Source organism: Belonocnema kinseyi, chromosome 8 (assembly GCF_010883055.1).
Source record: "Belonocnema kinseyi isolate 2016_QV_RU_SX_M_011 chromosome 8, B_treatae_v1, whole genome shotgun sequence".
NCBI lineage: Eukaryota > Metazoa > Arthropoda > Insecta > Hymenoptera > Cynipidae > Belonocnema > Belonocnema kinseyi.
Window position 1 is genome coordinate 66,312,067 of NC_046664.1, and position 23,697 is coordinate 66,335,763.

At 27.2% G+C, this 23,697-nt stretch overlaps 1 protein-coding gene across 3 annotated transcripts in view; it reads left to right on the top strand.

The window, feature by feature from the left end:
• Window positions 1–23,435, top strand: part of LOC117179082 (caspase-1-like) — a 36,677-nt gene extending 13,242 nt beyond the window's left edge. For 2 of the 3 annotated variants that reach the window (XM_033370726.1, XM_033370727.1), the window contains exons 2-6: window positions 6,910–7,034; window positions 10,635–10,873; window positions 13,502–13,680; window positions 16,442–16,577; window positions 22,449–23,435. In XM_033370726.1, the coding sequence (XP_033226617.1) occupies window positions 6,910–7,034; window positions 10,635–10,873; window positions 13,502–13,680; window positions 16,442–16,577; window positions 22,449–22,693 (924 nt within the window). In that variant the 3' untranslated portion in view covers window positions 22,694–23,435. Of the gene's footprint in view, window positions 1–6,513; window positions 6,646–6,909; window positions 7,035–10,634; window positions 10,874–13,501; window positions 13,681–16,441; window positions 16,578–22,448 lie in introns of all 3 variants that reach the window. The other variant, XM_033370725.1, reaches the window with a different exon arrangement.
• The last annotated feature ends 262 nt before the right edge of the window (window positions 23,436–23,697 follow it).

Genomic DNA, 23,697 nt, shown 5'->3' on the forward strand with positions numbered 1-23,697 from the left:
ATTTTCTGTTGAATAAGATTTTACTCGAGTTTTCACGATAAAACTATAAATTTTTTGACAAGAAATAATTTTCTACGAAAAAAAATTGAATTTTCAATCCAACAAGACGATTTTTTAACATAAAAGGATGACTTTTTAACAAAATCGTTGAATTCTCTAGCAAATAGTTGCATTTTTATCGAAAAATATTAAATTTATTTTAAAGTGAAAGAATTTCTTTTGAACTAAAAATGTAACTATTGTTCCAGTAGAATATTCCATAATTTCAGTTAAAAATTCATCTCTTTGATTGAACGAGTATTTTTTTACTTAAAATTTATTTATTCAGTTTTTGATAATAAAATGATGACCTTTTTTATTTAAAAATTCGTTGTTTTTTTTTAAATTGATTTTTTAACTTAAACCGTAATTATTTCAGTTTCTGTTTACAATTTATCTTTTTCTAGTAAAAATTAATTTTTGTTTTTGAAAATTCAACTATCTCAGTTGAAGATTCATAATTATGTTGAAAATTCATCATTTGGGAGAAAAAATGTGCATTTCAAAATGTATCTTTTTGTTTGAAAATTAATCGAATTTTTTTTAAATTTATCTCTAGCTAATAGTTGCATTTTTATCAAAAAATATGAAATTTATCGTGAAGCAAAAGAATTTTTTTTACAAACAAAGTTGAGTTTTTATCCAAAAAAGATTCCAGTTGACTCAGTAACATCAAAAATTGAATTTTTGTAACAAAAAAAAAGTTTCACGAAAAAAATTGAATTTTTAATCCAAAAATACGAACTTTTTCAACCAAAAAGGATGTATTTTTATCAATATAGTTAAATTCTCTACCAACTAGTTGCATTTTTATCCAAAAAAGATCAATTTTGTACCAAAACAGATTAATTTGTAAAAAAATTTTTTTGTAAGTAAAGCTTTCATTCAGAAAATATTTCTACGAAATAATTCTGTTTTCAAAAAAATAGTATAATAGCTTAATTTCTAACAAAACAGTTGCATTTTCACTCTAGTGACAAGGCCTTATAGATTTCGACATCACACTCGATCTACAAGCTTTTGGTGCGGCCAATAAAGATATTTCCTGTCTTACTGATCGACTCCACGAGCCATTTTTATGAAGATGGCAAACTCAAGCGTAAAAAAATGCCTTGTCAAGCGACCCGTTTTGCTTTCCAGGAATTTCGATCACTGTTCAACGACTGAGATTACACAGAAAGTTTAAAAAATAAAAATCTCAGGGGCAATAGCTCCATTTGGATCGTTAATCTTAGCAAAACGATTTTCTCGAAAGATTCACCATTTAAAGAATTACTGTTCGTACCAGCCTTATGAATCGTCCGTGCATGTGTATCTGGTAGTTGTTATTTTCGCATCCAGAGGGGTACCGTAGTTAAATAAATCCAATTGATGGCACTCCAATCGGGTAGGCCTGTCTTTGCATTGTTACGTATAGCAAAAGTACTAAAATTCAATAAAAACTTCATACTTTCTATGAATATAAAAGGAAGAACAAAGTTTTCAGTAACAATAAGAGCAACTGTAATTATTGATACAAAAAATTCATGAAAACATGTAATTTAATATTAGGAAAATTGAATATAAATGTGAGTATTTTGAAAACAGTTTAAATTTTATTCATATTTTTCTATTATTTATTTTTCTAATGTAAATAATTGATTTTACAAACAATTGTAACTGTTGCAAATGTCAAACATTGATTGGTAACATTACTTGACTAATAATAATAGCAATAATAATATTTAAATATTAATAATTAGCCTTTATAATATACTTTTTTATTATTTCATCTAGACATTCCGGCTATCTAAAAAATATATATCTATATATAATTAATTTATAATCAGGGTGGCGACTTTAACGGGAAGCCGGGAAAACCGGGAGTTGAATTAAAACATCAGGAATTTACCTGATCATAGCAAAATTCAACTTCTCAATATTTTAGTATTTTTTGTCAATTTAGAACAGTAATTTATAATTTTTCTAGGCTTGCAGGGAATATAAGTAAAAGTAATTATCGTTTCCCTGTCCCAATTCAAAATTCGTCACAATTTAAAAATTCCTTTTTCCGAAATTTTAAAAAATAGAGTGCTTCAAGTAGTTTTGAGAGTAGAAGTAGTATTTCGAAAAGGAAATAATTATAAATTATAATATGTTTTTTTTTTTACATTTTTCGTTAAGAATTTGACTTTTTTCTTGAAAATGCAGCTACTTGCGGTTGAAAACTGAACTCTTTTCTTGAAACTTAATTTTAATGTTGGAAGATTCATTATATTAAATGAAAATTCATATCTTTTTAAAAATAAAACTAGTTTGATTAAAATTAATTTTTTAACCAAATATTGAACTATTTCAGTAGAAAATATGACTATTTCGGGTAGAAAATTTACCTTTTCCAGTTCAATGTTCAACAATTTGGATGTAAATTTGTCTTTTTAAATTGAAAATTCATTTTTTTTATTGACAATACATGGATGTTGTTAAAATATCGACTTTTTGCTAAGAAATCTACTTTTTTTTTGTAGAAAATGATTTTTTTTTCTCTGAAATATATTATCCTGATTTAAAAATTCTTCTTTTTGGTTCAAAATTCAAGTATTCTAGTTAAATATTCATTATTTTAGATTAAAATTAATCTTTTAGATTATAAATAAATTTACTTGGTTAAAAAACAAACTTGTCTATTGAAAATTATTATTTTTGTAATTTATGATTAATAATTTTTATTAAAAATTAATTTCTTTGGTTGAAAAATAATCTATTTGCTGTTATAGTATGATGTACAGGCTGGAGCTACATATCTTAATCTAATGAATTCGCACTAATAAATTTAAAAAACTTTCAACACAATAAATAATTTACTCGGCTACAAGTTCTCATCATTTAAATTGTCGATTTCATAAATTTTTCTCATAGAAATCACTTTCAATAGAAGATTTAACGTTTTTGTACTTTTTTTTTTTTAATTTCAGAAGAAAAAACTTTTAAATTATGACGAATTTTGACTTGGAATAGTAATTATTAAACTCTTTTCTTCTAAAGCCCAGTTTTTATTCTTTAAAAAAATTCCTGTTTCTTATTGAAAATTCCTTATCGGAAGAGAAATTTTATTTCTTCACCAACACCTTTCTATAAAATAAAAATGATAATTATTTTCTCTCATATGTCCTGCAACTGTAGACAAAGTAATAGTTAATTTCATTACCGGTAATTTTTGGTTTTTTTCCTCTGTCTTTCCCGGTTTCCCGCTCAAGTCTTTACACTGATTATATATAAGTTATATTTAAATGTATGTTTTTTAAAGAGCGGAAATGTCTAGATGAATTTATAAAAAAAAGTATATTATAAGGCTAATTACTGTCCAGATTTTATTATTACTATTATCATGAGTTAAGTAATATTATCAATCAATGTTTATTATTACGGCTGCTTTTATTGTTACTGACAACTTTGTTCTTCCTCTTATATTCATAAAGTTATGAAGTTTTTAAGGAATTCTAGTATTTTTGCTATACATTACAATGCAAAGGCAGGCCTACCTGATCGGAGCGCCATCTATTGGATTTATTTGAACTACGCTACCCCGCGGATGCTAAGAGAACAGAAGGAGTGGGGGCGTTGCATAGGGCTGGTTCGTACGAGTGCCACCTTCATAGAGTTCTGAGCCTGTTATATTACTTTGAGAACGGTTACGAGAATTAGACTATTACCGAGAATATAACCGAGAAATAAATTCCCTGAGAATTTATGAGAATCTCAGAATTTATTTTAATTAATAGAAAATTGCATTTTTTTCGTTAACTTTTCGGTTGAAAATTCAACTCTGTTTTTCAAAGTTTGTCTTTTTTATTTTAAAGTTGACCTACTTTAGCAGAAGTTAAATCTTTTTTTTTTTTTTGATGAAAATGCAACTGCTTGGTTAGAAATCAAGCTATTATACTATTTTCATGAAAACTTTACTATTTCGCAGAAAATTTATTTTTTGTTTAAAATGTATATTTTGGTGTTGAAAAATGAACTGAAATATTTTCTGGATGAAAGTTCCATTTACAAAAGAAAATTTGTTTGTTATTACCAATTTATCTGTTTTAGTAAAAAATTGATTTTTTTGGATAAAAATGCAACTATTTGGTAGAGAATTTAACTGTTTTGTAAAAAATTCTTCCTTTTTGGTTGAAAAAGTTTCTCTTTTTTAGATTCGAAATTAAATTTTTTTCGGAGAAACTTACTTTATTGTTACAAAAATTCAAATTTTGATGTTACTGAATTAACTGGAATCTTTTTTGGATGAAAACTCAACTTTTCTTGTAATACAAATTCTTATGCTTTAAGATTAATTTCATATTTTTTGATAAAAATGCAACTATTTGCTATAGAATTCTACAATTTTTTTAAAAAGTCATACTTTTTGGTTAAAAAATCGTCTTTTTGGATTGTAAATTCAATTTTTTTTGTAGAAAATTATTGTTTGTTAAAAAATTCATAGTTTGATCGTAAAAACTCGACTAAAATCTTTTTCAACCGAAAACTCAACTATTTTTTTTGTTGAAAATTTATCTTTTTGGTTTAAACTAATTTGTTTTAAACATTTATTTGAATCGCTTATTTAAGAAATCACTTTTTTTGTTAATGATTTATATTTTAAATTGAAAAAATGTCTCGTTGGTTAAAAGTTTGATTATCTTGTTATAAATTAATCTTTTTTAATTGAGAATTCAACTACTTGGATCAAAGTTAAACGACATTGTGAATTTTTTTTTATTGAAGGCTTATGTCTGATCAAAAATTTAACTGTTTAATGGAAAATACTTCTTTTTGTTGTTGTTTAGAATTCATTCTTTAACAGAAAATGGAACTTTTCCATTTTTTAAGATTGATATTTTTTAGTTAAAAATTCGCGTTTTTTTGTTTGTAAAAAAATGATTTTTTTTGGTTTGAAAATTTTTTTTCGTGAAAATGACACTTTTTCGTTGGAAATTTCTCTTGTTAGGTTGAATATTTAACTAATATGTTGAAAACTCAATTATTTTGTTGAAAATTCCAGTAATTTGTTAAAGAGTTATCTTTTAAAGTAGAGAAAATTTTTTTGTTTGTTCGAAATAAATCAATATATTTGAAAATTTTAAATTTGTATATAAAATACTGTAATTCCTGAATATGTCTGAGCTAGAAAATAATTTATATTCAACCGCTGATATAGCCTGAATAATAAAAATATTGTTAAAAATCATAAATTCTTAAATTCTCTTAAATTCTTTTAAATTCTCCTAAATTCTGTCATATTCTCGGTTATATAACCTGAATTTAAATTTTCGTTAATTTAAGAACTCCACACCTTCATAAAATTTGCTTGTGGATTCATTAGATAAAACAGGGACGCTCCTTATTGGCCGAGGGAAGAATGTACCCCAGTGGGCACAAAATTTGGCGACGTCTTTACGACATCGTTACGACATTGTTACGACATCTTTACGACACCCTATGTCTATGTCGTTTCAGTCTTTGCGATATCGTAAAGACATTGTCAGATCATACGACTTATTTACGTTATCGTAAAGACCCCTTAACGACAAGGGCATAGGATGTCTTAAAGTTGTCGTAAAGATGTCGTAACGATGTCGTAGGCCGTCGCCAAATTTTGTGCCCACTGGATACCTTCAACAAATCTACGTTTCCAACATAAAGTAGCTGATTCTTCTTGTTTGGTTCTATTAATTTAGTTCGTATTCAAGGGGAAAACGAAAAAAAGATTAGAAAGAGTATGAACCCCCCCCCCCTTCCCCCTAAGTTCGCAACGTAGTTTATGGACGACCCCTTAGTAAGATCATTATAATTTTGAAAAAAGGAATAAAATAAAAACGTCAAAATATATTTTACTATTTACAATTTAGTCTTAAGCTTTAAATTGAATCAATTATTGTATATTTTCTTGGAATTTCAAACATAAACGGATCATTATAATTATAATTATTATAACTATTGTAATCTGAAAAAGATGGTAATGCAATAGTTAATGCTATTTTATATTTGATTTATTTTTATTTTGAATGTTATTTAATTGTAATTTGATTGTAATAAAAATAAAAAAGACGGAAAAGAGAATAAAGAAGGAACGTGATGTGGTTGGATGCCTTCTTATTTTGCTTTCCTGTTTTTTATTTTTATCGAAAAAAAAATTGTTTTTCTTTTGTTTTTTTTTCAGATTACAGTAGGAGCTTCTTTTAAATTTTAAAACAATTGTTTATTGTGTTCTAAATTTTGTTGTTAGATTGTTATTGTTTTTTTTTAAACAAGAATTTTTATCAATTTGATTATTGGACGTTCAATAGAATTTTTAATCTGGATCTTATCTAATTTAAATTTCCTAAATTGTGTTCATAAGCTGCAGCATGAAATAAAAAATATTTATTATTATTAATTATTATTGAAATTATTTAAAATTATTACCATTCAATTAATGAATAATAATTATTATTTCCTGGAATAAATTAGGAAGACATCGAAATTTCGGATGATGAACTAATAAATTTAAAAAACGAGACAAGGCCAGGAAGAGTTAGCGACGTGATTGACAGTATGGGAGATCGCGAATTGCCACTGTGTCATCGTAGACCCAAAGATGAGGTTTTTTTTTTTTAATATTTCAAAATTATTTGTATGATAATTAGAAAAAAATTGAGAGCTAATAGCTATATATTGGGATGTAATAGTGCTTTTTTAATAATAAAAAGTCAATTAATAACGCCTGAGAAGATTGAAGCTATAAAGAAAAGGTTTTCTCTTCATTTTGATATTTATCTACCAAACATTAATAATTTAATTTCAGTGTAAAAAAATAAAGTTCACATAAATATTTTTTTAAATTAAACAAAAGAATAATTTTTTCAGGCATCTCCAGACCAGGAATATTTTGTAGCACCAGAATCTGTTAATCTCTTTATGCCTGATTGGTTGATAAGGCAGCCAGACACCCAAGATGCCACTCCAAATAGTAACGATACAGTTGCAGGCAGGTGAGATACATTTTTGCATTCATTTATCATTTGTATTCAAAATTGATCAGAAGTTGAAAAATTCAGTAAAAAAACACAAATTTCCAGCATTACTCTAAGAGAAGATAGTTATAAAGAATAATCGATATTCTTAACAAATAATGTATTTATTTTCATTAATTTTTACCTGACCTTAAGTCAAAAGTAAATAATTTTCCGAATAAACAGCAACTTTTTATCATTATTCTGCAAGAATATTGTTTTGAATATAATTGGATTATTTAAACAATTATTTTTGCTTAATTTCAATAATCATCTCTGAAAAGTTGACAAAGTGCTGGAAAATTTAGAAAAATAGCAAATATCAAGCATTTTGTTGAAAGCATAATGAAATAAATAATAACAAATTGTTGAAACAGTTTATTACCTTGTATTAATTACAACCTCATTTTAACTAAAAAGTTGAAAAAAATTGAAATTTTAGGAAAAAACAGTAATTTTCGAGCATTACTAGAAGAACAAAAGTTACAAATAATATGAGGATTCTTAATTCTAAGTAAAAAGATGAAAATTTCAGAAAAAATTGCAACTTACTAGCATTATTAAAAAAAATATTGTTATAAATTGAAATACATGGTTTAAATAACACTTTTTGTTACCTTTAATTAATGATTTTGTTGCTTCAAATTAAAAGTTCAAAGAAAGTTAAGAAGTTTAGAAAAAAACGGAAATTTTTAGCATTAATAGATGAGAAAATAGTTACAAACAACGATTTGCTTACAGAAATACTTTATTAACTTTCATTTATTATTACCTGACTTTAAGTAAAATGCGGGAAAAATTTTTAAAATGACATAAAAAACTGCAGATTTCTAATTTTATTATCGGTGAATATTGTTTTAAATAATAATGTTATAAATAATAATACAATGTTTAAACAATAATTGTTGTTAAATTTAATCAATTATTTTGTTGTTCTGAATTAAAAGTTCAAAACAAGTTAAGAAATTCAGATATAAAAACTTGCCGTAAACGTGAAAAGTGGAAATGTTACATGTTGTAATGTGAAATGGCGCAAATGTCACATGCCATTAATGCTACATGTCAAAAGGTGACAAGCCCTAAATGTGACATGCCGAAGGCGAAAATGTGACATTCCATAAATGTAAGTTGCCGTAAATATGACATGCCGTGAATGTGACATGCCTGACATTCCTAAATGTGAGGTGGCGCAAATGCGACATGCCCTAAATTTGATATGTCGAAATGTGACGTTCCGAAATATGACAATCCGTAAATGTGACATGGCGAAGTTTGAAATGGCGCAAATGTGACATGCCATTAATGTCACATGTCGAAATATGATATTCCGGAATGTGACATGTTAAAATGTGACATTCAGAAAAGTGAAAAGCCGTAAATGTAACGTGCCGAATGCGTAAATGTAACATGCCGAAGGCGCGAATGTATTAAGTCATGATTGTAACATGCCGTCAACTTGACATGTTATAAATCTCACATGCCGAAATGTGACATTTCGAAATGTGACATAGCGCAAATGTTACATGCCATAAATTTGAAATGTCGAAATTTGACGTTCCAAAATGTGACATGCCGAAGTTTGAAATGGCGTAAATGTGACATGTCGCAAATGTAACATGCCAAAATATGCTATCTCGAAATGTGATATTTTGAGAATTTGACATGTCATAAATTTCACATGTCGAAATGTGACAAGTTGTAAATGTGACGTTCCGAAATGTGACAAGCCGTAAATGCGACATTCCCAAATTTGAATTAACGCAAGTGTAACATGCCATGAATGTGACATGCCATAAGTGTGACATGACGAAATGTGGCTTTCTGAAATGTGACATGGCGTAAATGTGACATGCTATAAATGTCACATATCGAAATTCGACGTTCCAAAATGTGACAAGCAGTAAATGTGACATGCCGAAATGTTGAATGACACAAATGTGCCATGCCGTAATGTGACAAGGAGCAAACTTTATATGACGCAAATCTTTTTTTAACCGCATTCTGAAACACTTAATATATCAAAACTAAGTTTTCATTTTTTGCTTAAACTTCAAATTAAATATTTATATTGCAATTCGCACACTGTTAAACAATTTTGGAATTCTACAAGACTTCTGCAATACAAGCGTTGGGTAAAATTGCAAACATGGCATTGGAATGACTGAATTGCAATACATATATTGTACGTGCTGTGAATTGTAAAGTCACCGTCAAGCATTCCAATACACGTATTAGAGCGTTTCTAAGACGAAAATGGTGTCTAAGGAAATCACAGAATTAATGGAATTCAAAGAATTCATGGAATTTCCCGGATTCAGGGAATTTCCAGAATTCATGGATTTCATGAAATTCACAGGATTCACGGAGTTCATAGAAATGAAGGATTTCGCGAAATTGATGGAATTCGCGGTATTCAAGGAATTTACGGAATTCATCAAATTTACGGAAATCGCAGAATTGACGGATTTCACAGAATTCATGGAAATTACCGAATTCACGAATTTCACGGAATTTATGGTAGAAATAGAATTGGAGGAAATGATGGAATTCACAAAAAAGTTTGAATTCACGGAAATAATTGAATTCAAGCAATTTGCGGAATTGAATGTTATTGCGGAATTTATAGAATTTAAAGAATTTACGGAATTCGTAGAATCAATGGAAATGAAGGAATTCACGAAATTCATGGATTTAGCATAATTCATGGAATTCACGGAGGTCAAGGTATTCACGGAATTCCAGGAATTCATTCATTTTCATTATCTCAGTGAATTCGATGATTTCCTTAAATTTCCTGAATTCCATGAATTCCACGATTTCCTTAAATTTAAAGAATTAGTTAAATTCCGTGACTCAATTAAATTCCGTGAATTCCATGAATTCCATCAATTTCATTAATTCAATGAATTACACGAATTCCATGTATTCCATGCATTCCGATAATTCGATGAATTCCGTGAATTCCATCATTTCCGTTAACTCCATTAATTATTTCATGTATTCTATCAAATCGGTGAATTCCTTGAATTCCCTGAATTCAACGAATGTCGTTAATTCAATGAATTTCCTGAATTCTATGAATTCCGTGAATTCCGTCATTTCCGTAAATTTCATTAATTCCATAAATTCTGCAAACTGCTTGAATTCCGTAAAGTCCATAAATTCCGTGAATTTTTTTAATTCCCTAAATTCGTGAAATTCCATGAATTCTGTGAATTTCCTGAATTTTCTGAATTCTGTAAAATCTGTGAATAGTAAATGGAATAGTAAAAAAATAGTAAATTCCGGTAATTATTTCAATATCCTAAATCTTCAAAATTTCTTGTATTTCGTGCATATCGTTGATTTCTCGAATTTCGTGACTTCCTAGAATTTCATGAATTCCGCTAATTCCATGAAATCCTTGAATTAAGGTAGTTATATAAATTCTACAAATTCTGTGAATTCCGAAAATTCCTTGAATTCCATAAATGCTGTAATTTTGATTTTAGAAAATGTTTTTTCGCCCTCCTAAAAAAATTCCGATTTTGTTCCTTATCTAGTGCCGTACTAGCATAATTAAATTTAATATATTTACAGCTCAGTTCAGGTGGCAAAGATGCCAACGTCGAAAGGAGCTCATTGTTACAATATGAATCACAAAAATCGTGGAAAATGCGTGGTTTTCAACCATGAGATTTTTGACACTGGGTTCGATAACAGGGAAGGTTCATCATATGACGCTAAACGGATTGAACGGACTTTTAAGAACCTTGAATTCACTGTCGAAATACACGACAATCTGAAACACAGCGATATACTCGAGAAAATTGAAACACGTCAGTATTAACTTCCATTATTAATATTATTATTATCATTAGTAAGCCAGCGTCCACATATTGCGTGACGCAAATTTGAGTGATTTTGACTACTCTAACCTCTTGTGACAATTTGTGAAATTTCGGCCCCCCCCCCCTCTTAAAAATGTCATGTGAAAGTGAAGTTAGCCACCCTAATATTTTTAAATACGAAATACATTCAACCCGGAGATCGAACCCCCGGAGTTAGCTCTTCCGAGAATTGAAGCTGCGCCAAGTTGTTGCTAAGAGGAGCTCCAGGAATATGCAGTGTGCACTCAGGCGTGACAAAACATAGTGAGAAACAGGAGAGAGACAAAATAGTTCTGACTCCTCTCATATAGGTCCACCGTTAGCCGCAAAACTGGCATTAACCCTGGGGTTCACTTTATAAATTGAATTTTATCTAATAATCAATCGAACAATAAATAATAAGCTGTTAAAACCATTTGATGCTAATATGACAACACTTTTAATTATATTTTAAGAATTTTTTTTTTAATTTCAGAAGATTCATATAATTTTAAGAAGCTTTCACTTTTTCTCATTTTTTCGCTTAAATGCGAAATAAATTAACAGGACCCAGAAGAAAATCGAACCATTTTTGGTTCTAAGTTCATTTCTTGTTTGTTAAAAAGACTAATGTATTATATGTTTCTCCCGGAATTAATCTAGGTTTACTCAAAAATTTTACTACAGTGAAACCCTTCAATAGCCCTCCCTTCTATAGACCTTCCGAGTATTGACACCGCGCCGCAGGTTGGCGTAACAGGAGCTGCGCGCGTGCGCGAAGTCAACGGTTGTCACTCAGGCGTGAATAAACAAAAGCGGAGCGGGCTATAATGAGTTAGTTCCCACCCACCGTCAGCCCCAAAATCGGCGTTATAGAAGAGTTTCAGTGTATTTCTTTTTAAAATTTAACTAAAAATATAACTATTTTGTTTGAAAATTAATCTATTTGATCGAAAATCTAAGTAATTGGTTAAAAGTGGAACTACTTCTTTACGAATTCATTTTTTGTGTGAAGATTTACCTTTTTGGGTGATAGTTTAACTATTTTTTTGAAATTTGGTTTCACTTGTACTTGAAAATTAATTTTTCATCTGCAAATTAAAAAACTTTCATTGTTACTTAAAATTATATTTTTTCGTTAAACATTCAACGGTTTGTTTGAAAATTTAACTTTTTTAGTTTCAATTTCAAGTACATTCGAATCTGGATTTAGTTATTTTGGATTTAGGGCTTCCGAGAGAATATTTGTAGAAACTAATCTTCTCTGCAACTGTTTTTTATTTTAAATTAGAACCTTTTGTGATTTAAATATTAACTATTAAATTTTTCGTTTAGAATATGTTTTTTGATTACAAAATCAACTAGTTGATTAAAAATTCAACTACTTTGGCAAAATATTTGGTTAACGATTAATCATTTTCGATAAAAATGCAATTATTTGCTCTAAATTAATTTCTTTATTGAAAATTTCTATTTTTTAATTAAAAATTCGACTGTTTTGTAGAAAACTCCTCTTTTCGGTTTAAAAATTAAGCCATTTGGTCAAAAATAAAACTTTTTCTTAAAAGAACAAAACTTTTACTTGAAAAAAAATATTTATGGTTAAAAATTAAATTATTTTGTAAGTAAAAAATTTGGTTTGTGAAAAATTAGGTTATTTATTTGAATTCTTATTTTTAATTTGAAAATTAAACTATTTGGTATTAAATTTATCTTTTTGAATAAGGATTCTAGAATTTAATAAAAGATTAGTCTATTTTCGTAACAATATGTTTTTTTAAGTATTAACTATTTCATGTTTCGTTAAAAATTTTTGTTTTTTTAATTACTGGATTAATTTAAAGTTAAACTTGCAAAAAAATCATTTGCTTTAAGACTCATTCTCTCAGTTAAAAATTCAATTCTTCAGTCTGAATTAATTAATTTATTAAAAATTCATATTTAAAAATTAAATCTACAACTATTTTGTACGAGATTTATCTTTTGGGTTTAGTAATTTAACAATTTATTGAAAGGTTAAACTATTTTTTTAAAAATGAACTTTTTACGAAAATTATTATTTTTTTGGTTGAGAAATAAAATATTTTGGATGGAAAATAAAATAATTTGTCATAAATGAAGCTTTTTTTAAGATTTGAATATTTTGTTAGAAATTCGTTTTTTTTGTGGGTAAGAAATAATTTTTTCATCTGTGTTATCTGTGTTATGTTGAAAATTGTTCTCTTTGGGTGAAAATTCAATCTTCTTTGTTAAAAATAAATATATTTGTTCAAAGATTCAACTATGTTGTTTAAAGTTCGTGTTTTGGTCTTCAAACTTATTTTGTTTAAAACTTTTTTGTTGAAAATTTCTCTTTTTGGACAAAAAATTCATTTTTTAGGTTAGAAAATGAACTTTATTCTCGAAAATTTTAATTTTTGGTTTAAAAAATCAACTGACTTCCAGAAACTCGTCTTTTTTGCTTGAAAATTAAACTGTTTAGTATAAAACGCATACTAAATTTTTTTGTTATATGTTAGAAAATTTTTTCTACCCCATTATATATGTGGACGCTTCCTAATCATCTATACTTCTAATTAGATTAATTTGTAACAATAGTACAACAAGAAGATCATAGTGAAAATGACTGCATATGTATCTTCATCTTAACACATGGATTGAATAACGACCTAATTTGTGCCAAGGACGTGGCATATTCTTCGGACAATATCTGGAAACCCTTCACCGCCGAGAAGTGTACCTCTTTAGCTGGAAAACCTAAAATATTTTTCTTTCAGGTAAGATCAATTGCCTTAAGATCCAGCATAACTCTGCAAAAAAATGAATTGCTAGTGGAAATATTTCTACTGAAAATAAAACCCAAATGAAAAAAACAGATTGAATAATTTAATGGAATCTGTATTATCAGCAGAGATAGTTAGCACCAGTCAGTGTAGATATCTTTTTTACCAACGTAAAAATAGAAATTAAACTATCGATCAAGTTAACTCGTCAAATAAATGAAAAAATAAACGACATTTTCAGACTACATAGAAAATAAAATTCTTTTAATTAAAAAATTTAATTTGTCTAAAAAAAGATCTACTATCTTCGCAGAACTTTACAGAAACTTAAACCTAAACTTTACGGAGCTTTCGATTGTCGGTCGGGTGGTTTCACTCAATTTTGTCTGAAAAAAGATCTAGTCTTTTCGTTCAACGTACAATAGAAACACAGGACGTCCGATTGCCGTTTAGGTACTTTCCCATTAAGATTTGGAGAGATCGAACGCAGAATCTTTTTTAAGAAATACACGCTATCTCAAGCCAGATGTTACATTCATGATACGATTAATTTAAAGGAATCTGTATCACCATCAGAGGTAGTTACCATCAATCACTGTAGATATCTTTTTTACCAACGTGAAAATATAAATCAGCACATTCATCATGTTAACTCTTCAAATATCAGGAAATACTTGACGTCATTTCCGGACTAGATAGAAAATAAATTTTAAAACATTTAAAACTTAAATTTCTTCTGAAAAAGATCTACTCTCATCGCTTCACTGGGAATCAAGCCACAGAATTTCGGATTTCCGGTTAGGTGCTTTTCCATTAAGCTATTAGAGAGATCGAAAGAAGAATTTTTTTTCATTTCACGCTATCTCAAGCCAGATGTTACATTCATGATACGATTAATTTAAAGGAATCTGTATTACCATCAGAGATAGTTACCATCAATCACTGTAGATATCTTTTTTACCACCATGAAATTATAAATCAGCACATCGATCAAGTTAACTCTTCAAATATCAGAAAATACTTAACGTCAATTTCGGACTAGATAGAAAATAAATTTTAAAACATTTAAAACTTAAATTTCTTCTGAAAAAGATCTACTCTCATCGCTTCACTGGGAATCAAGCCACAGAATTTCCGATTTCCGGTTAGGTGCTTTTCCATTAAGCTATTAGAGAGATCGAAAGAAGATTTTTTTTCAATTCACGCTATCTCAAGCCACGTGCTATATTTATGATACGAGTAACCTAAAGGAATCTGTATTACCATCAGAGATAGTTAACATCAATCACTCTAGATAGCTTTTTTACCACCGTGAAAATATAAATCAGCGTAACAGCCAAGATAACTCTTCAAATAACAGAAAATACTTAGTTATTTTCAGACTAGATAGAAAATAAATTTTTTAAATTGTTTTAATTAAATTTTTTTTTAATCGACTTTCTTCGCTCCACTGGGAATCAAGCCACAGAATTTCCGATTTCCGGTTAGGTGCTTTTCCATTAAGCTATTAGAGAGATCGAAAGAAGAATTTTTTTTCGATTCACGCTATGTCAAGCCACGTGTTATATTTATGATACGAGTAACATAAAGGAATGTGTATTACCATCAGAGATAGTTAACATCAATCACTGTAGATATCTTTTTCACTACCGTGAAAATATAAATCAGCTTATCGGCCAAGATAACTCTTCAAATAACAGAAAATACTTAGTTATTTTCAGACTAGATAGGAAATAAATTTTTTAACTGTTTAAATTAAATTTTTTTTTTTTAATCGACTATCTTCGCTCCACTGGGAATCGAGCCACAGAACTTCCGATTTCCGGTAAGATGCTTTTACATTAAGCTATTAGAGAGATCGAAAGAAGAATTTTTTTGAATTTACGCTATGTCAAGCCAGGTGTTACATTTATGCTACGAGTAATTTAAAGGAATCTTTATTACCATCAGCGATAGTTACCATAAATCACTGTACATACCTTTTTTACCACCGTGAAAATATAAATTAGCGTCTCCCCCAAGTTAACTCTTCAAATAACAGAAAATACTTTAAGTTATTTTTAGACTAGATAGAAAATAAATGTTTGTAACTGTTTAAATTAAGTTTTTTTTAAATCGACTCTCTTCGCTCCACTGAGAATCGAGCCACAGAACTTCCGTTTGCCGGTTAGGTGTTTTCCCATTAAGCTATTAGAGAGATCGTAAAAATAATATTTTTTCAGAAATAAAATGTACCATTTGGCCTGAGCGTGTACTTCTGGAAAAAGATTCTTCTTTCGATATTTTGATAGCTTAATGGAAAGCATCCGATCGGCAATCGAAAGTTCTGTGGTTTAATTCCTAGTAAATCGAAGAGAGTGGATCTTCTTTCCGAAATAAGTTAATTTAAATAAATAAATAAATAAATAAAAAGGCATACAAAACAGGAGTAGTATAGGAAATCGAATTAATTACAGTTTTGTTGAAAATTAGAATATTTAGTTGAAAATTCTGAAAACCATTTAAACCTATTAATGTTTATATAATCTAAATCTGCCGAGATCCACAGTACTATTCTGAAGCAGAAAGTTTGAAATTTTGATATGAAAGGTGTCCATTTATTTAAATATACTAAATTTGGCAATTTTTCGGTCTGTTTTCACCAATAATTATTGACGAAATACAATCAGAATATTCATTTACACTTTAAAAAAATATTTATAAACTTTAGAAGCGTGGAAATACATTGTTTAAAATAATTTTTTTTCGTTTCTAGGCTTGCAGGGGTGATAAACTCGATTCTGGAATTTTATTACAACGCAGTGCTGTAAGAACCGAGACAGATTCAGCAATAACATCTTATAAAATTCCAACACACGCAGATTTTCTCATCGCGCACAGTACAGTTCAAGGTATTTGAATTTTAATGCAATTTTTACTTCAAATTTTTATACTTAAAGTTCTTTTCCATAATTTCTTCAAAATCAGAATATTATTTTTTAAATAAAAATTAAAACTATATCCTGAATTATTTAAGTAATTACGAATATTAATCTTTATTCGTTCGCCACGGTTTGACCTAAAGTAGTAGATTATTCAGGAGTCCTGGATCGTCATGTTTGTAGCACACGATTTTACGGACGATTAAAATTTTTATTTGAAAAAAACATTTTACCGTAAGAGACAAACCAATATTTTATAAAGAGAATTATAAATGTGAGATTAGGTAGTCTCTATAGGTCTGATAAAGGTACATTTTAATAAAAATTTAGTACTTCTAAAATATAAACTATAAATAAAAAGACTCTTGCTTCAGAAGTGTCGCAGTGCGCGATTACTCTGTCGAGTATATTGCGCAATATTGTGCATTTAAATTAGAAATGCTACAAGTGGCCCTGAATGTTTGAGTTTCGATCCCCTGATTTTAAATTAATTTTAAAATACACCACAGAATATATTCTAATTCTATATTAGAATATACTAGAATATACTGAAATAGGTTCGTATCATTATTTTACAAGTATTTGAAATATTAATTTTTTTCAAACAATTTGCGTGTATATTTCACAACCTCAGTGAGGTTGTGTAATTAATTATTGACTATTATTTTTATTTAAAAAATCTATTTTTTTGATAAAAATATCTCCATTATGATCATTTTTTCTAATGATTGTGATGTTGTGAAATGAGTATCTGAATTCAATTTTCAAAATTATGTGTTCATACATTTCAGTGAAAATAATTATTAAATGATTTTTGTGTTCTGAATCTATTAACTAATTATGAAGCGATTCTGCTAACATTTATATTTTCTAGAAGTAATTAAAAGTTTATAATTAATTAAATTTAAACAAAGACATGTTTGCATTTTAAAAAATATGCAAATTGATATAAATCATATAAAATTAAATGTTTCAATGAAAAAAATTTTTAAAGCTTTAAATTATTTGAAATTTCAATGGAAAATAATTGTTAAATGCGTTTTTTGAAATGACAGAATATTTATTAATTAGTTGTGTAACCTAAATTATATAAACTAAATTATATAAACCTAAATTTTTCTGAAATTATTTTTAAAGTAATAAAAATATTTAGAAATTAAAGTTCAAGTAAAAAAAAAGATGAATAGTAAAAATAATTTGATTTAAGACGTTCTGAATTAAGTAACATAAATTGATTATTTAGATGCAGATTATATAATTAAATATTAGCTATTACTTCTACGATAAAAATGTATTTTTTCTTTAGAATACCTCTCTTACAATTAAATAATTTTACTGATGCTTCTAAACTGAAATGAGTATCTAAATTTAATTTTAAAATTAGAACTAAATATATGTTAGTTTTTTTGAAATTAGTTTGAAATTTTATTAATAAATTAAATATATAGAAACGCATTTTCCAATTTAAAGAAAATTTAATTTGAAAATTATTAGAATTTTTAAATGAAAATGATTGATTAATGATTTTTATGTTGTAAACTGATTAACTAATTATTAATTGATTCTATGTAAATTTATGATTTCTGGAATTAGTTTACAATTTTCTTAATAAATCAAATTCAAAAAAATGAAAGTTCAAATTTGAAAAAAAGATACGACGTAAAAATTATTTGGTTCCTTCTATGAAAATTATAGTTTAATGTTTCTCATATTGTGAAATAATTAAATAATTATTAAATGATTAATTTTTTCGAAGTATTAAATTAAATAAAGATTGAAATGTAGTTTCTTAAAATTAGGTAACATAAGTTTTGAAATCGATATCTGCATTTAATTTTTGAATTGATATGTAAATGTGTTTTAATTTTTTCTGAAATTAGTAAAAAGGTTTGCTATGAAATCAAATTTTCAGAAATGAAAGTGAAAATTAAAAAAAAAGTAAAAAAAAAATTATTTAAATGTCTAAATGAAAATCATAGTTTACTGCTTTTTACGTTATAAGCAGATTAATTAATTATTAACTGATGTTTTTCACTATATTAAATTAAGCAAAGATTGAATTGTAATTTATTTTAATTAAGTAACATAAATTGATTATTTACTTAAAGTTTTTGTAATTGAATATTGGCCATAATTTGTATAAGGAAAGTTTTTTAAAGTTTAAAATATCTCCTTTCCAATTAAATTATTTTTGTAAAGTTTTGCGATGTGTAATCAGCATCTGAATTTTTATTTTGAAATTAAGAGCAAATATGCTATAATTTTTCCTGGAATAGTTTAAAATGTAATAAATAAATCAAATTTTCAGAAAAATGTAGAGTAAAAATTATTTGACTGATTCACTAAAAATAATTCTTTAATGGTTTTTATGTTATGAGCTGAATTGAATAAGAAATTTTCTTTATTTATCAAATAAAGTTAATTATTTATTTTAAGATGATGTGATTGAATATTTGATATAATTTGTATCATAAAAGTTTATTTATTTTTATACTATCTCTATTACAATTATATGCTTTTTTGAAATGCTTATGACGTTGTGCAATGAGTATCTGAATTTAATTTTCGAAATTATATGTGCATGGGTTTTTAAAATTAATTAAACATTTATTATTAATTAAAATGTTCAGGAATAAAAAAAATAATAAATAATTATTCGAATATTGGGTTAACGATGAAAATGAACACAAAAGTTAGCGCGCGCACATGGTAGTCACTGCGCATCGCGATTAGTCGGGAACCAGAAGCCCTCAAAAAGGACGCGAAAGTTTGATTTGTTGAACACATCCATTGAAAAGTATATACGACTGATATACGATTACAGAGGGGACAGGAAAGTTAACTCAATTGTAGATAACAACATACTGATAAACAAATTAGATTTAGATAAGTTTTCAAGCAAAATATTGAACTTTCAATTGAAATGCTGAATCTTTAATAAAAATGACTTAACCACATAGATGAGTTTTCAACAAAATACATGAATTTTTAACTAAAAAAGTTACATTTTGAACCAAAAATAGAATATTTATATTTTCAGTGGAGTAAATTAATTTTCAATAAAAAAAAATCTTCTCCTTAAATAATGTATCTTCAATTAAAAAGATTAATTTTCTATTAAGAAAGTCGAATTTTCAACTAAAAATTAGATATTTTTTTTATTTTAAACCAAAGGTGAAATAGTAAATTTCTTTAATAAAAAATTAATTTTCAACCGACAATGACGATTTTTCAACGAAAAACTTAAATTTTAAACTTAAAAATATAGATTAAAAAAATTTTTTTCTTAATTTTCAAGAGAATAAATATATTTTCGGTCACAGAAAGAAATTTTTAACGAAAATGATTAATCTTTTACCGAACAAAATGAATTTTTAAAGAGGAACATTCATTTTCTACAAAAGAGTTAACTTTCAACAAAATACATTCATTTTCAAACAAATGGTTAACTTTGTATCTAAAACAGATAACTTTTAAACGAAAACCCCCCAATAGAATAAGAATATTAATTTTATACCAAAAAGCCGAATTTTCAAGCAAAAAGTTTGAATTTTCCAGGATAAAGTTGAATTTTCAACCAAAGAAATAAATTTTTAATCAAGAATATTAATGTTTCGCCAAAAAGACGCAATTTTCACTAAAAACATATATAAATTTTCAACAAAATAGTTTAATTTTCAAAATGTAAATTTTAAATTAAACATAAAATAGTTAAACATTTAGTTTAAAAAATGTTATCAAACAAAAAAAAAAACGAATTTTCAACAAAACTAATCAATTTTCAACGAAAGAAATGCATTTTTAACAAAAATGATATACCTTTCATTAAAGAAAATGAATTTTCAATTACGAACCTTAATCTTTTACCAAAAAAATTAACCTTGGACAAAATACATTAATTTTTAACCAAATAATTGAACTTTCAGCCATAAAAGATAACTTTTCAACCAAATGTCAAATAATTAAATGAGCAGAATTAAAAAAATTACTTTCCAATCAAACAAAGAACGACTTTTCAACAAACTATTGTAACCAAGAAGATTCATACTCTACCAAAAAACACTAAATTTAACAAAATAAAAAAATAATAAAAGAGATATATGATTTTTTGTGGATTTTCCTTGAAAATTTTCAATTAAAAAAATTATTTCTTAAACCCAAAAAACAAAATTTTAACAAAATAGTTAAATTTATCTAACAAGATTAATTTTCTACTAAAAAAGACGTATTTTAATAAAAATATCTGAGTTTTCAACTAATAAAACTAACTTGTAAACACCATATGAAATAGTTTCTCTCTCTCAATATTTCTATTTTCATATATTTAATGAAGTTTTGATATGTTCAGATATTATGTTTTTTTACATTATATTTCTTCCTCATTTTATTCTTCAAAATTGTAAATTTATTGTAAAATTTGGTTTAAAAATCGTGCGCTTTTCATCACTTCTGGTTCCGGTTCCACTGTTATGATTGGCCACTTTTAAACCGGAACCAGACATGGTGAAAAGCGCGCCATTTTCAAACAAAATGTTACAACAAATTTACAATTTTTTACAATTTTGAAGAATAAAATTAGGCAAAAGATAACATGAAATATAAACATATCAAAACTGTATGTCATATATAAAAATACAAATATTTATTTAAAAAATTCCATTTTGTGTTTAAAAGTTCCTTTTTTTATTTCAAAATTCACTTGTTTTTATGAAAATTCATCTTTTTAGGAAAAAATTAATCTTGTTGGTTGAAAATTGATCTGTTTCTTCTTTTTAGTTGAAAATTTGACTTTCTCGGTAAGAAATTATTCTTTTTGGTTGAAGATTTATGATTTTAGTAGAACATTATTTTTTTTCGTTAAAAATTAATTTTATCAACTGAAAATTTAAATATTCCATTTTTGGTTGCAAATTTATCCTTTTTAGATAATAATGCGATTATTTTATTAAACAATCGTCTCTTTTGGTAAAAAAAAAAATAATTTTCTTGGTTGAAAACTCACCTATTTTGTTAGAAGTATTTTTTTGGATTGAAGATTCATCATTTTAATCAAAATTTCAGTTTTTTGCTAAGAAACATATTTAATTTTTTTTAATTTTTCGGTTTGAAATATAAATTCCTTTAAATGAAAATTCAGCTATTAGATTTGTTGCTTTTAAGTTACCCTTTTTGTTTTAAAATTCAGGTATTTTGTTGAAAATTTGTATTTTTTGGTGAAATAAGTTTTGTTCCGGACATTTTTTTTTTATTTCTAAACATTAATTAACACGAATTATCAGTATGTTATTATCTTCAATCAAGTTATCTTTCCTGCTCCCTCTAAAGTCGTATATCTTTCAATGGATGCATCAAACGTGAACGCGTATCAAACTCTTGCACCCTTCATGAGGACATCTGATTCTGGACAAATAGTGATGCGCAGTGACAATTCTGTGTGAGTTTGTGTCTGAACTCTATCTAGAGGATCTCTACACGGAGAGAAGTTTGGTAAAGCCGCTTACCCAACGCGTACAATTGTCGCGCCAATCACACAGTGAACAGCGTCACTTTTGTTTAGTAGAACGGCTTCAATGATTCGGGAGGACCATTACCCCGAACAAACCGAGCCGTTCTGCACACGTGGCGCTTGCGACATAGTTCCGCGCTTGCGCAGTTTAGGAAGATATAGCGACCACATTTCGGAGCGGCTGATCTCCGTAAGTTCGGGGCAACTAGCGCGACGGTTTTACCTAAATTTTCTCCGTGTAAGTGAACCTAATAAGAATTAAGACAAAGTTTTATTGAAATTTAGTTTGTAAGAATGCATTAAGTGATGATTTAAGAAAATGTGTCAACTTTCAGGTTTTTTCTCCTGGAGAAATCCCGAGGAAGGCACTTGGTACATCAAGTGTTTGTGTGAAATAATCGACGAGTATGCAGATTCGACAGATTTTGTTAAAATGTTGACGATGACAGCACGGAAGGTGGCCACCGAATACGAGAGTTTCCATGATTTAAATCTAGCTCAGCACGAGCAAAAACAAGTCCCTTCGCTGACTTCGATGTTAATCAGAGATCTCTATTTTTTCAAAAAATTATCTAAATAAGACTAATGTCTCTCTTTAAAATTTAAAAAAGAAAAGGAATTTTTTGGAGAAATAAGAATAATAACGAAAATGAATATTTGAAAGCTCATTAATATGTGCTAAAAACAAAGTGTTTTGATAGGGTGGGATTTGACAATCAAAGTGACATTGAGTATTTTTTGCCATGCCTTTGACGATGTTGATCAAAGAAACTACTTTAAGATTTATAAAATACGATGATGGTATTACTACTTATTAGTGTCGAGTTTTTTCAATATTTAAATATTTATTTTACTATATATATTTTCAAATCGTTCATTCGATTTAAAATTGTTGATCAAGTTTACCTTAAATGCAATAAGAAAGTGCAAAATCTTTTCTTAACTGAAGCATCCAAATATTTTATTTAACTTACAATTTATCGTCGGCAATGATATAAAATTTAATTTGCAATTTCAAATTAGATCGATATAATTGCGCTTATGAATATAACATACAAAAATGGTATCTTATATACAATCTAAAAGGCTTTTGTTTAAAGTATTTATATAAAGTTTCCTGTAATAAAATAAGAATTTCTTATTACGATTTAAACGATGCGTAGGTATTACATGTATTTTATTCGCTACATGCGGCTATACTTTTTTTCAGTACAAATTTCTTATAAGGATTTGTCAAAATACGTGTTGATATACATTTTTTTCTAGAGAAATATTTTGATTATTATTGTATCAAGTATGATTTATTAAAGTTATTTACGAACTATATAAACCACATATTTAATTTTTTACCATAAGAAATCCTTCAAAATCCTCATAGAAGAAAATAAGGATACGTATATGGGTTATCGAAAAATGCCCTTACCCTTTGACGCATACGATATTTTTTATAACAAATGGATGATTTCTGGCATTTTTCAAAATTCAGTGATCAATGAAGCCCATATTAGATCTATAATAAAGGAAGCATGAATTACGATAATTTTAAGGGTAATTTATGGTAACTTGCCATAAATTTCCTAAAAT